The sequence below is a fragment of the Mytilus galloprovincialis genome, chromosome 2 (genome assembly GCF_965363235.1).
Source record: "Mytilus galloprovincialis chromosome 2, xbMytGall1.hap1.1, whole genome shotgun sequence".
Lineage (NCBI taxonomy): Eukaryota > Metazoa > Mollusca > Bivalvia > Mytilida > Mytilidae > Mytilus > Mytilus galloprovincialis.
The window spans coordinates 87,386,377-87,400,834 of NC_134839.1; the positions used below are offsets into that span (position 1 = coordinate 87,386,377).

At 30.6% G+C, this 14,458-nt stretch overlaps 1 protein-coding gene across 1 annotated transcript; it reads right to left on the reverse strand.

The window, feature by feature from the left end:
- Positions 1-12,718: 12,718 nt before the first annotated feature.
- LOC143064725 (forkhead box protein D3-A-like) lies at positions 12,719-14,190 on the reverse strand. Its single transcript, XM_076237777.1, has one exon. It carries the CDS (start codon positions 14,046-14,048, stop codon positions 12,915-12,917), a length of 1,134 nt encoding a protein of 377 aa, XP_076093892.1. The 5' UTR covers positions 14,049-14,190; the 3' UTR covers positions 12,719-12,914.
- Between the last annotated feature and the right edge of the window lie 268 nt (positions 14,191-14,458).

Sequence of the window (14,458 nt, forward strand, 5' to 3'; positions counted from 1 at the left end):
ATTGAAAATGATTTCCTGTTGCCTCGTTTTGACAATATTTCAGCCTGTGTCTCGCCATTTTCTTTTCATTTTCCTGTATTGAATTTAGATTTGTACGTAATTGTGGTAACATTAGATATTTATGATAACATTATTATTCAAAGAGTGAAGTACGTCATAAAGTAATAAATAAAGGTGTGTCAAAAAGGTAAACAATCATTGGCAAACTAATCTTTAAACAGTTGTCAAGTATACAAGTACCTAAATTTTGAAGTTTCAAGTATATTGGTGGTAGTTGTCAGCGAGACCATTTATTCTATATTTAACTTTTATTCATGGCCGAAATTTCAGTTCTTCACCAGTAAAATAATCCATTATTTTCAGCAGCTCATTACAATGTATAAGATGTATAAGATGTATTATAAATTAATTTATAGAAAATTCAAAATTCGTCCATCAGTAATAATTTTAGTCACGTCAGATATGTTCGTACAACATATGTTTCTATCATTCCTCAATTAAGAATGCTCGTGACCAACAGGTTGGAACGCCCGTGACCAAAAGTTTAGAACGCTGGAGACTAAAATTTTAATTAGAACGCCCGTAACCATCAGTATGGAAAGCTCGTGACCAACAGTTTGAAATGACGTGAAAAAAGTTTAGAACCCGCGTAACTAAAAGTTTAGGACGCATCAGTTTTGAAAGACATTTATGTAAAAGTATCAACGTATCCAAACCAAAAGGCCCTGCATTGCAACTTTGTCTATAACTTGTACAAAAATTATGTACAAATGATGATAAGTTGTACACCATTACAATCAGGCATGGGGTAATCGTAATCAGTAATCATAATCAGCTGTAATCGATTACATTTTGCAGTACTATTCTATCTAATCAGTAAACTATTTAATGTGATCTATAATATGTATCAAAATATAAAAACATGTGTCAAGAAAGGAAATGAATTTTCCGAATTTTTTATATCTCATACAGGAGTAAAACAAGGTGAAAATCTATCACCTTTTTTATTTTCTTTGTTTCTAAATGATTTTGAAAGTTATTTTGTGGAAAATAATATAGAAAGTCTAGATAATATTTCAAAGCTGTGCTTGGAATCATTAGAAATGTATGTTAAATTGTTTATTATACTGTACGCAGATGATACCGGCTATTGTCTGAAAGTGCAGAAGGATTACAAAAAACCCTTGTATGTTTTGAAAAATATTGTAAAAAATGGAAACTTAAGATTAACACAAACAAAACCAAAGCAATGATTTTTAGTAAAAAGAAAGTAAAAAGAAATCAGAATTTTATGATATATGGAGAAAAAATTGAGATAGTTGATTTCTATAGCTACAATGGTGTACTTTTTAATTACAACGGTAGCTTTTGTACTGCATGAAAAAAACTTCTTGGTCAGGCACAGAAGTCTTTGTATGCTCTATACCGAAAAATAAAAAATATATGTATTCCCGTCGATTTACAGCTAAAACTTTTTGACTCGTTGGTTAGTCCTGTTTTATTACATTCTTCAGAGGTATGGGGATTTGAAAATAAAGAAAGCATTGAGAAAATACACCTTCAATTTTGCAAAAACATTTTGAAATTAAGAAGCAGTACACCAAATTATATGGTGTATGGGGAACTCGGAAGATTCCCTTTGGAAACCATTGTTAAACGTAAAATGGTGTTGTATTGGAAAATAACAAGTTATCTTCCATTATGTATAAATTAATGCTCAAATTACATTTTCAAAACCCCACAAAATTTAAATGGATTACGTACGTTAAATCCATATTTGACGAAAATGGAATTAGTTTTATTTGGCAAAATCAACTTCCATTGGATAAACTGGGTTTAAAGAACATTATTTCACAAAAACTGAATGACCAATTCATCCAACATTGGTTTTCACAAATGAATAACTCTTCAAGAGGTGCATTTCATTCATTTTATAAAGAGGAATTTCGTTTGGAAACCTATTTGATAAAGTTGAAGCTGTGTGACAGGATTTATATGGCAAAACTCAGATGCTCAAATTTAAAATTCCTGTAGAAACGGGGATGGTCCGGAATTCCAAAAAATGCACGAATTTGTCATCTCTGTGGAAATGGAATAGGAGATGAATTTCATTATCTATTTAAATGTCAAAAACAGGAAATAAAACTGCTTAGAAATAAGTATATACCACAATATTATACTGCAAATCCAACGGAGTACAAATTTAAACAGCTTTTAACATTTTGTCATGTAGAACTTTACAAAAACATAGCAATATTTTTAAACATTCTAACACGACAATTGACCACTAAAAGTAATTTCATTGATAATGCAATCAAGACAATCAAATTTTAAAACCAAAGCTCACCCATTGCATGTTAAAAGAAAAAAAGGGCAGCAGTCCTTTTGCGCCAATTACTGTTTTTCAGGGGTATCATTTGCGCCAAATTTTGTTTTCCAAATGTATCAATTGCGCCAATATTCGGAACTCATTTGCGCCAATTTACCTGTACACATATCTATCATAACTATTAACGATTAATATATATTTATTCTTATGTTTGGCTTCAAAAGTATCATATGTTATATATATATTTAGTTATATTAGATATTTCACTATGAAGATAAGCATAAAAAGCATAAGGCAGTCAATGTACAGAAAGAAAAAAATAATTAATAAAGATATACCAAAAGTGAAGAAAATAGAAAGCTTTTGCTGATTATGTTTTAGCCACATATGTTGATGACATGTAGCGCTTTGTTCTCATCATGCGTGTGGGCTTTATTACTATTAGGAGTTATTATGAACTGTTTGATGCATTTCAACCTTCGATGTTTGTGTTTTTGGACAACAAAGTGAAGTTACAAGCTACTACATACATTAAATTGGGAAGTACCCCTGCAGCAGCAGTAAGAAGAAGATATGATTCAGAAAAGGAAACATTTGCCACGTAAACTGCCGGTTCCAAGTCCGAATAAAGAAGTTGGGAAGTCATTTTTCTTCTAATTGGCGCAATCGTATGTTTTATAATTGGCGCAAATGATACTATGTAATTTTAAAACATGTGGTGCAAACGTAGCATTGGGGTAAAAAAGTTGTGGCGCAAAAGGACGCATTTTTGGCGTAAGGTGTAATTGTAATGTAATCGATTACATTTTATTAGCAAAGTAATTGTAATTTAATCGATTACATTTTAAAGTAATCCAACCCATCCCTGATTACAATTTGTACACCGACATATGATATAAAAACCTCGGTGATAAAAGATTTTTGTACTTTTCATTTGGTTTATAAATAACTCGAAAAATTTGGAGTTGTTAATGTGTATACTATATTTTAGCACCGAAGAACAGACTGACCACACAAAAGTTTTACAAATTTACAATGATGGATCTATTCAGAGCCTTCGGAGATTTACCCGTCAAAATACTTATCAAATGCAAAGGGATCTGTTTATATAGTAAGAATGTGTCTTATGAAATAGGACCAAGAAATCTCTATAATGGTAGGACATTTTTTGTCATGATTTGATTTATCAATCATGTCGAAAACTTATGATATGTCTGTGATTTCTTTTTTAAGTTTAGGACACAAATTTAGGTAATAAGATGGTTTTTACTTTGGTACATACATTAGCGAGTTTCCATTTCGTGTAGGTCAGCACTTAGAAAATTTGCCTCCGCCCCTCGTTTTCGCGAACATTTTTTACTGTATTGGTTAATACTTGTAGATAAAAGTTGGTTACATTACTCCGTATCTATATATGATTATGTACAAGAGATCTGGTTTTGGACATTGTAAATAACGATGCTGTGACCTTTTTAAATCTGACTCAAATGTTTATATCAATAATAAACTCATCATAGATACCCGGATTAAATTTTGTATTTACGCCAGACGCGCGTTTCGTCTACAAAAGACTCATCAGTGACGCTCGAATCCAAAAACAAATAAATAAAAAGGCCAAAAAAAGAACGAAGTTAAAGAGCATTGAGGACCAAAATTCCTAAAAGTTTTGCCAAATACAGCTAAGGAATTATATTACTACCGTATTATAATGATTATGCAGATTGTATACTATAATGTCATTAAATCAATATTCCAAACATGGTCATTTCTGTCTTTGTGATAACAGCATCGCAATTTTGTAACCTGTACATGTTATACATATAGTTGGAATGCATAATGTTATCCTCTGAAATGTATGTTATACAATTTTATGCAATCAGACTATCAGGTTACTGTCCAATAAGTCAAAGAGAAGCAACCTTATTAAATGTTATTTATGACTTAAAAAGCATGAAAGAAATTGAAAAGAAGAAACAATTTGGTTGAATGACTTCAAACGTCTTGTATCAGTGGGTTGTATCCTATAGTTTTGGTTGCTAGTACACAGGACATGGTAAAAACCAGGAACGTAACAATTAAACCGGGATCTTCAAAGTGTCTAGTTCTCACCTTCTAATCTCACTAATCGCTAAAAGGTATCCGTTTCAAAATATTTTCTTTTCTGTGTTTATCTTATCACAGTTGTAAAGTAACAGTTTAATAATCCCCACCACTGAGTGTATAATCTTCTGGTATCGCCTCCCAGAAAGGCGGGTAATATATTGGGAAAGATATATAGTAAACGGGTTCATATTTTAATGTCAAAACGGCTTATACTCAATAAATAAAATTCAAAGTTACATTGAAGAAATATTTTCAAAACATGCATTTCGCACATATTTTTACATTTTTTTTTCTTTTTATCATAATTTTGCATTTGAAACTAGCCATATGAGTTTAGTGTGGTCATATTTTAGAGCAATCATACTCGTTTTCTATTTCGCCTATCATAAATATTATAATTTGAATCCTTTTAACGGCATTTCTTTTCTGAACAAAGTGAAGACTTACTTTCAAAATTTATAGTATAAAATACGGACACATCCGTAAATATATTCTAACTATGATTACAACATCAAGACGAGTACAAAAATTATAAAATAGGGTTTCTTTGCAATAATGTTTTGTACATTAACTTTACTAAAAAGGAGAGAAAATGTCAAAATAAAGTGTGCTTAAAGATCAGATGAGACATTTGTATGTTATCTTATTTTCTAAGTAGTAACGGTATTCGCTTAACTTAATGTATAAAGTATTAACAACAATATTTGAGTATAAAGTTGAAAGGTTTCGGTTAATATCCAAAAGGAAATTAAAAGATAATGTAGTGCGCTACTAATTGGAAGATAATATGTTTTCATAAACAGTAGAAAACATTCTTGTCAATTACCACACACTTTTGACATGAAATCTGTGTAAAGTGCAGTTAAAGATGACCCGACAACTGTCAAAATATCTATTATCACGCTCCGTTGGTATAATGTGTCTGTTCTCTTGGTTCTGTTTGGAATGTCAACAAACCAAGACAGGATTAATAAACATAATGGTGGTATATAATGCTAAATCATTGTGTCTTGCTTATTTTTTTTTTTTATTTTTTATATGTTAAATCATTGTAAATTGTTAATTTTTTTGGATTACTTTTAATTTTCTTTTTAACGGTTTGAAAAAAAAAGAAAAAAAATCTTTTCTATATTGAAATTCTGTACACGAGTTATTTTCAGCATTGCCCAGAACTTTCTGAGGTACAGCTGTTAGCGTTTTAAGAAATCTGTTGTTGAAAGGTTTAGGTTTTATTAGGGCTACGGATTCCACTGTAAAGGGGCTACACTCAGAAAATTGTTCGAAACCAGGTCGAATTTGAATAAATTAAACTTACTACGTTTTCAACATTTTCTTTTTACACATTTACAATAAATACTGAGAACTAACATAAATTTTAGCGCTACATATAATTGCGGTTGATATTAGATTTAAACAATGTTTCTTTTATTTTGCAACGAATAACATCTTCATATTTAACCAAAGTTAATGAAAATTTAATTGATCAACAATACAATTTGGGTTTGTCTTTCTTAAAAAAAATCTCTGGCATCTATATGGTTTGAAAATTTTCAACAGTTCTATCCCTATCCCCTGTAACTGAAAATATCACCTCTATATTTGTTACTTCTGCTTCTACACTTATTATGTAATGCTTTATATGAATTCTGAAATAAAATAAATGTGTAAGACATTGAAACATGGAAAGAGAAAACAATGCTTTGGCTTACAGATTTCAGATTATTGAAATTATTACATTCTTTAAAACAGAATCAAACATAACTTGTTGTTTTTGTCCGAATGCTGAATATTCCACCAGAAAATGAATTTCATCTCCAAATTTAATTTAAAGAACACAATTTACAAACTTGTTTATCTTTGTAATTTTTTTTATTTTATATATAAATAATAATAATAAATTTGTTTATTAAAGTGTCACATATTGATTGTCATAAAACATATACAACAATTATAATATTTACACATAAAACAATCAATATCCAGCCATAAATACTGACTTATGAGACACTATATATATGGGATGTGTAACTGCAGAGAAGAAGTCAATGTAAACATGTTATTTTTATATCTGGTCCATTTATATAGATTAGAGACAGTATATTTCTAGATTTTTTTTAAAGATATATATCTGTTGTAGAGTTGTCACTGACTCAGACGTACTTATAAATATAATTATTTTCTGTGACTGTATATTACATTAATTTGTAGGATCCTTTACTATAGATATTTTAGCCGATCTGTAACAATAACATCTTCATGCCTTATATATCATGTACTGTAGTACGCCGCTAGATTAAAACTGACGAGGAAAGGTAACACACGGCCAGCGAAAGCTCTTTTTTTTGAGAGCCCAGGTGGTCGTGTGGTCTAGCGGGACGGCTGCAGTGCAGCCGATTTGGTGTCACGATATCACAGTAGCATGGGTTCGAATCCCGGCGAGGGAAGAACCAAAAATTTGCAAAAGCAAATTTACAGATCTAACATTGTTGGGTTGATGTTTAGACGAGTTGTATATTTATATATATATATATATATATATATACATAATAATTAGAGTTTTGAAAAATCAGTAACAAAAATACAATACTATACTATAAAAAAGAAGATGTGGTATGATTGCAAATGAGAGAAATACTAGTCTTATTCATTATCATCTGTACTAGTGACGATATGATGTATGAATGAAGGTTTTGGGCAAGCGCTAATATCGACAGCAACACTATTTTTCATACACGAGTACATCAAGATGTAATTACCACAGGACTTCAACAATAGTCTACATAATGTGAAAGTTCACATTTCCCCCAAGTTTATAAGGCAGAATGAGTACTAAATTTATTTTTTCAAACTACATCATGCATATGTCCTTGTTGAAATAGTGTTTGATAAATAATTTGATACAAAGACACACATAATGAAGAACTTTAATTTTGGAATATAGAGATATAACAGCACCGTCAAAGTATAAGATATATTATAATAACTTATTAAGGAAATGATCAACAATAGTACGAATACTATACAGATTCAGTGTAATATATTAAGGCAAGGGTAACGATTTTTATAAACTTTGACAGCTCTGAGGAAATTTCATTCATTTATTTAGAAAAATCATGATAAGTAAGGGACACTTTGTGAAATGCGCATTTACAGTTCTTTTATTCCGCGTGAGGAAATCTTATATGGTATGATTACATTAAACACCAATAGTGTTGTCTTCTTTGTCAGCTGGTACAAATACGAAGTGCATATCTAATCTGTTTAATTTGCATTTACGTTTTGAAAAGATATTTAGTAAAACATGTCTTAGAATCTTTATTACATTTAAAGCAAGATTCATTTATATTTAGAAAAAGAAGATTTGTTTCGCTTTCAATCTTTTACATTTAAATTTTCGGTAAGAAGAAAGAGTCGTTGATGACTTAACTATCTTTATTTGAACTTGAAATTACTAAAAGAAAATATTTATAGACACTTATGTGTCAGGATGTTATAAAACAATAAATATTCCTTAGATTTAATTTAAAATATCTTTTCATTCCCTATATAAAAGCGTCGCTTATTACAACTTTGATGTGAAGTGGGAATGTCCACAAATCTGCAATAAAACAACTTCTTATCACAAACTAATCGCTATTTATTTTATTTAACACAACACTCAGATATAACTATTGGAAATTATTTTTCCTCACAAATCAACATCAAATACGGGACTGACAGCCAGTTATTAACAATCTCCAAGGTGTTCGGAACAATATTGCCGTATTAGCCTTCTTCAAAACAACATTTCAATGCTTATACAAACAGACAATAACCTTAGCTGTATTTTGTAGTGTCGTTTGAGGCAAATTACACCCTTGATTTATTCACTATGAAATCTGAAATAGCTATCATAAAAACTCATAAAACTTGCTAGGACAATGTTTGTTTAAGCTAGTGACAACGTCAGAACTTGAGGCTGATTGTTTTCCGAGAGATAAGTTAGTCATATTACAGCAATATTGCCACAACATGGTGTTACCAACTGTTAAAGTCACGACTAATAAAAATAATCGTAAATAGGGTCAGTCTAGTACTTTGTACAAGAACCTGAAATTTTTTAACTAGATATAGATGGTTAAAACTGGCTACATTCTAGACTTGAAAGCCTTGATAGATGGACGTTTATGAGCCGTATTTCACTTGATGTCGTACATTATGCTGAGGTAAATCCAGGAGAGAAAATCAAACTAAATCGAATGATTTTCCAAGGATGTTTGTTTATGTAGTTGCCAAGTCTAATATCTGCTTCAGTTTGTTTATGTCCAGTAACAAAGAACGACCAAATTGAATGCAGACAATCAGAAATATGAGATAAAAGCATCATTCACGGAAATTCAAAATCAAGCTGCACATATGAATTGTTTGTTTAATACATATTACGTGGAATTTATATTTAAAGAGAACATAAATTTTCTGTATTGAGAACGTTTTTTGTCGCATCATGGCTGGCTTTGGCTTTATACATGTATTGTGGCATTTTTGAAATACAGCGACTTGTTAGTTACTGGCTCATTCATATCCTGATATTTATACCGTTATCTTTCACAAATTCGGTTTACTGCATTTGTTAAAGTCGAACACCCCTTGAAGATTGTTAAATAGGCCCATTCCATCACTTAGAAAAATTAACTTTTTAATTGCTTAGGAATAATAATTCATCAGTATATTTCTCGTTTTAGCGTCAAGTTCAATCGGCAACATTTAAACGAGTATCTACAAATGACATTAGCTTAACTTCCAAACAAGGACCGAGGCTCATAAAATCAGCTATCGGGACTTCGGGAAAGTTCTTTCCGACAGTCTTGCTTCAGAAGTTGGCTACAGTGCACAATTAAGAGACCGTTGAAGTTTTGCATCTTGGTTAATTTTTTCACTAAACAGTCCAACTGCATGATACTGCATGTACTGATCAACATATGTATAATTTGAAACTCTGTAACCAACAGTATCACCTTGTAATTTAGATAGATCGTTCAAATATGTCTACGAGATAACCGACTGATCAATAAATTCATGCATCTTGGTGAAGTATTTTTTTTTCAGATTATATTTGTTAAATTTAACTGGTGTAAATAAGTCATGTTTCTTTTGATATAATTTTGCAAAAAGTTCGAGCATTAAAAGGTATCATAGGACATCATGAAAATTCAAAAAGAATGAGTTGTTCCGCTGAAATAGCTTTTCATCCGACCTACAAAAAACATTTATCATGACTAAATACAGAAAATTCAGTTTTATTTTACTAATACAATGTAAAGTATATGTTTACTGTGTACTTTAATTTCAATCTTTTACTCTGTACTGTGTTTTAACTTGAATGGCACTGTCACATATACATACGTCGCTTGTTTGCCTCTTTCTAATAAACAATCAGATGTAAATTTTAAATGCTGTTATACAAAGTAAGATGTTTAAGATGTATGTATGTAGGCATAGCGCTGTTTCTTTTTTTTTTTGTTGCTGTATGGACTGTCATGAATGATACCCTGCATCCTTTATTTTTCTACTCATGATACTTGTCGCTGGTTGAATTGTCTATTACAAGTTGTTTTAGCTTATACCTTTGTTCATAAATCGATATTCTCAAAATGGTTTGTTCATTGTTGAAGGACATTCGGTAATATGTATAGTTGTTTGCATGTTCGCCATTTCAGTGGTACCTAAGATAGTTTTCTCTTTGGCAATTAAACATCCTTTTCTTATTTTCTTCTGTTTGCTAGATTAGTTTTTGTTTGGTTCAATTTCGAATTATTGCCTGTTTAAATTTGAGCACGGCATACGAAAATCATACCTAAGAAGACTTTGGATATTATATATGTTGATGATATTCTTTAATACTGGTAATTTCAGAAAGTCTGCAAGGTTAACCTTGTTTATCAATGTAACTATATATACAAACAGTTACTTCGTGTTATTGTTTTACGCTGGTTTTAGGAAGACATTTCCTTGTATATATATATAGTAGGATTATTAACCTATACTTCAAACAGATCTTTTGACATCATATTCGTGTGTTTTATATATATATGCAAAGATACTTCTTACTAATTCAATATACGCTCAGACAATTCAATACCAAAAAACAGATATACGAACAAAGTCAATCATGCAACAAACCAATGCTGAACATCTGAAACTGAGCCATGGTGTTGTCCATTCGTTTGATGTGTTTGGGCTTTTGATGTTGTCCGGAGTTCAGTATTTTTGTGATTTTAATTTATTTATATATATATATATATACAATTCAAATGGGTATACTGAGGCTTGAATCGACATTTCTTATTGTGATGAATTTCTGTTTTTATATCATTTTTTCATGTCATTCTATCATACCCTGTTAAAAATTTTGAAGTTTTTGGTGGAGTTCGTGTTGCCCAGTCTTTAGTTTTTAATGTTGTGTTGAGTGTACTTTTGTTTGTCAGTTGGTCTTTTTCGTTTTAGCCATGTCCAGTTTATGTTCGACTTATGAGTTTGAATGCCCCTCTGGTACATTTCGCCTCTCTTCTATAAACTTTCCGTTGCAGAAAAAAATTACTTGTATGACTTTGGTATTTCATTTTCATTGGTTATTAATTTGGTTATTGTTTTGTTATATTATTGTTGTTTTGTTATATTATTGTTGTTTTGTTATATCATTCCACTAAGCGGCTTTCCATAAAAAAAAAATAAAAGAATTATTAACCCAGTCTATACATATTAGTTATTCAAAAATCTCATGTTACCCAGTTATATATAATCGAGTTTATATTATTATTATATCATGGATCTTCCAATTCAGTACATTAATCTTTACAGTTGTGTTTAATTGAAAGACTTAGTAGTATATAATAAAGACTTATTAGTTTAATAATTATCATGATAGAATTAAGCAATCAAAATTATTTATTTAACATATTCATAAAGAGATTAATTTTTATAAAAAGTTAAATTTTAAATCTGGTTAATCCTTAAACGGATAATAATTGTGCAATAAAGTGTTTAATTCAAATCCTCTTAAAGTTATTGTCTTTCTTACTTATCACACATCTTAACGTTGCGTGAGATTCGTGTTTGTACTCTACCGCAAATATATTCAGCGATAGAAAATTTGAATAATAAAAAAAAATGTTTTAAATCGAACAGAGAATAGTTTAAAAAAAAAAGATAAAACAATAGATATATCGACATTAATAGGCCAGTTTTTCACTGGAAGAAGCAGTACAAGTTCAACAATATAATTTAATAACCATAATATATTGTTACAAAAATTACAATGTTTTCGTTTTTATCAAATTCAGCCAGTCGTTTTTTATACTTTTAAGATAACTGATAAATTTCATTCTTCGTTTACAATTTTTATTTCATATTAATTTCTGATGTGTTGATGCTTAGATTTCATTCAATTTTACTTCATATTTTAACATAGAATCGTAATAAAACAAGTAAATAAGATAACATTAGGCTTACCGTATGATCTGATTTATCTAAGCTGATTATGAAGATTTACAATCGCTGACTATTTGTTTACTTATAAAGACACCTTTCACAATAATTTTCAATTGAAAGAAACTTTAATACGATTGAATTTATGAATTTATCAAAATCAGATTTATATTTTTAAATTATTATAAACCACTTTTACATAATAATTAGTACCTTTTCAAAATATTTTCATTGAATTGTTCAAGTTTAACTTGGATTAATTTAACATAGCAGTTATATTTAAAAGAAACGTTGGATTTGGTAATATGACCTAATCCAAATCCAAAAGTTTAAAGAAGATATGTTTTTGTGTTTTTCTTTATGTATGCAAGAAATGTTCAGCTAAAATATTATCAGTTTTGTAAGAAAAATGTATCTACAGCTTTTTATTCCATACTGATATTTCTTGTGTAAAAGTTCCACACTTTACAAATCACTAAATAAATATTATGATTTTAGTAGTTCAAGTTATTGTCCTCAACATCATCATCATATTTAAAGATAATAAAAATCACATTTCGTACAAGCATTTGTATATTGTTAAAGACATTTGTTATCCTAAATATGCTTGTGTGTGTTGTGGTTAATAACCTTAAATTGACCCGTGTTGTGCGTGTGTGTCGTTGATTTGTATCGTTGTATTCATATTTTTAACAATAAATTGCCATTGTTTCCCAAAAAAACTGGCGAAACCTCTATAGTCATTTTGTACGAATTCTTATATACTGAAGGAAGAATACAGTGTCGGTAACAATATATAAAGAAGAAGAAAAAACAAAAACGTTTATTTTCATTACCCTTTATGACATATAATTTCCAATAAAAGGTAATTACATGAAATATGTCCCTGAAGTCTCTTTGGTCGTTAGCTGATTAACAACACATTCAATAACGGAATGAAACACAACGATAAATAAACAGTACTTACATGAACTGATAATAAATAAATATATAACATAGAATTAGAAGTATTTTAACATTACACGGGCCATCCATTCATACCATATATTTGTAGATATTTTCTATACTTTTCAATGTCTATTGAGTTCATTTGTGTTAGTGCAGCTTGAAGTTGTGCCAGGTAGGTTGCGTTGTTTAGTTTAGAAATGTCATTGTCACCTTGCCTCAACTGTGGTATCGATGACATATGGGGAAGTCCCGATAATGGAGGTCTAAATGAGGATGTTGTCGGCACTTTCTGCGCTTTCTGCGTTTCCGTATTACCAATTATTTTGTCAATCGAAAAGTCTGCTTTAGTTGCTGGCGGACTAGAATTTATTACCTTGGGAGACGGTGAATGTCCTCTCTCCCTTACTGGTAATGATATGGGAGGTAGCGGAGTTCTTGTGGTGACCTCCTGCTGTAAAAGGTGATGATGTGGTGTCATCATTGGTGACAGATACGGATATGGTATACCTGTTTCAATTACTGACGGATGTGGTGCGTGTGGCGAGAATAATCCGTGGTGGTGATGATGATGAAAATACGGAGAATGAGCAAATGCTGTTGATTGCTGCATCATCTCTAATGACGGACGTTTAAATCGTTTCCGTCTCCTGAGAAAGCTTCCGTTATCAAACATATCTTCTGAGCGAGGATCTAGGCTCCAGTAATTTCCTTTACCGGGATTTCCGGGTTCTCTTGGGATTTTTATAAAACAGTCATTTAAAGATAAATTATGGCGAATGCTGTTTTGCCATGCTGGAAACTTTTCTCTGTAGTACGGAAATCGTCCCATAATAAATTCACAAATCCCCGAGAGGGTCAATCTTTTCCTAGGTGACTGAAGAACTGCCATAGTTATTAAAGCAATATATGAGTATGGCGGTTTTACGAGATTCGATCGTTTCTTATGTCCTGTACTACTGTTTTCTGTCACACTTTCAGAATCGGTTTGCTTTCCATTTTCATTTATACCGTCTTCGTTAAACGTTTCAGGAGTCGAATGCTCAAAAGACGAATTGTGAGAAGAATCATATTCGGACTGGCCGGGAGATCCCGGTATATCTTCAATGTCAATATCTTCATCTTCACTTTCGTTTTCCCACAAATTTCTATTACTTTCAGAACACATTGACTGTTTGTTGTCAGTAATTTCCCTGTTCATCAACATTTAAAATGTAAAATGTAAAAGTTCAATAATATTCAAAATAATTCCAATCAGAAAAATCTAATTCACTTTCCAAACGGTTTTCATTCACTGGTGTACAAATATGATAGGATCAGCATGCATTATATCTTATAATGAAGTGCGATTAACTGGCGGGTATCATTTTATGGAATGTGTAAATAAATAATCATTAGGAACTATCACTTTTGACTACACGTGATTCTATGTCAACATATGGGAGGAGCTTAATAATATTTTGTTAACGCCTATTATTTAAATGATCATGTATTATGCTATGTGATTATTAGCTATTCAAGACAGAATTTAAATTGTAAGAAGCATAAGAACCAAAGTAACGAACAATTATTCAAAATAAAATATTTTATTATATAATAATTATACAACTATTCCAA

Excerpts from the sequence above, each read along its gene's own strand:
- LOC143064725 (XM_076237777.1), bottom strand. The coding sequence starts at position 14,048 with ATGTTGATGAACAGGGAAATTACTGACAACAAACAGTCAATGTGTTCT.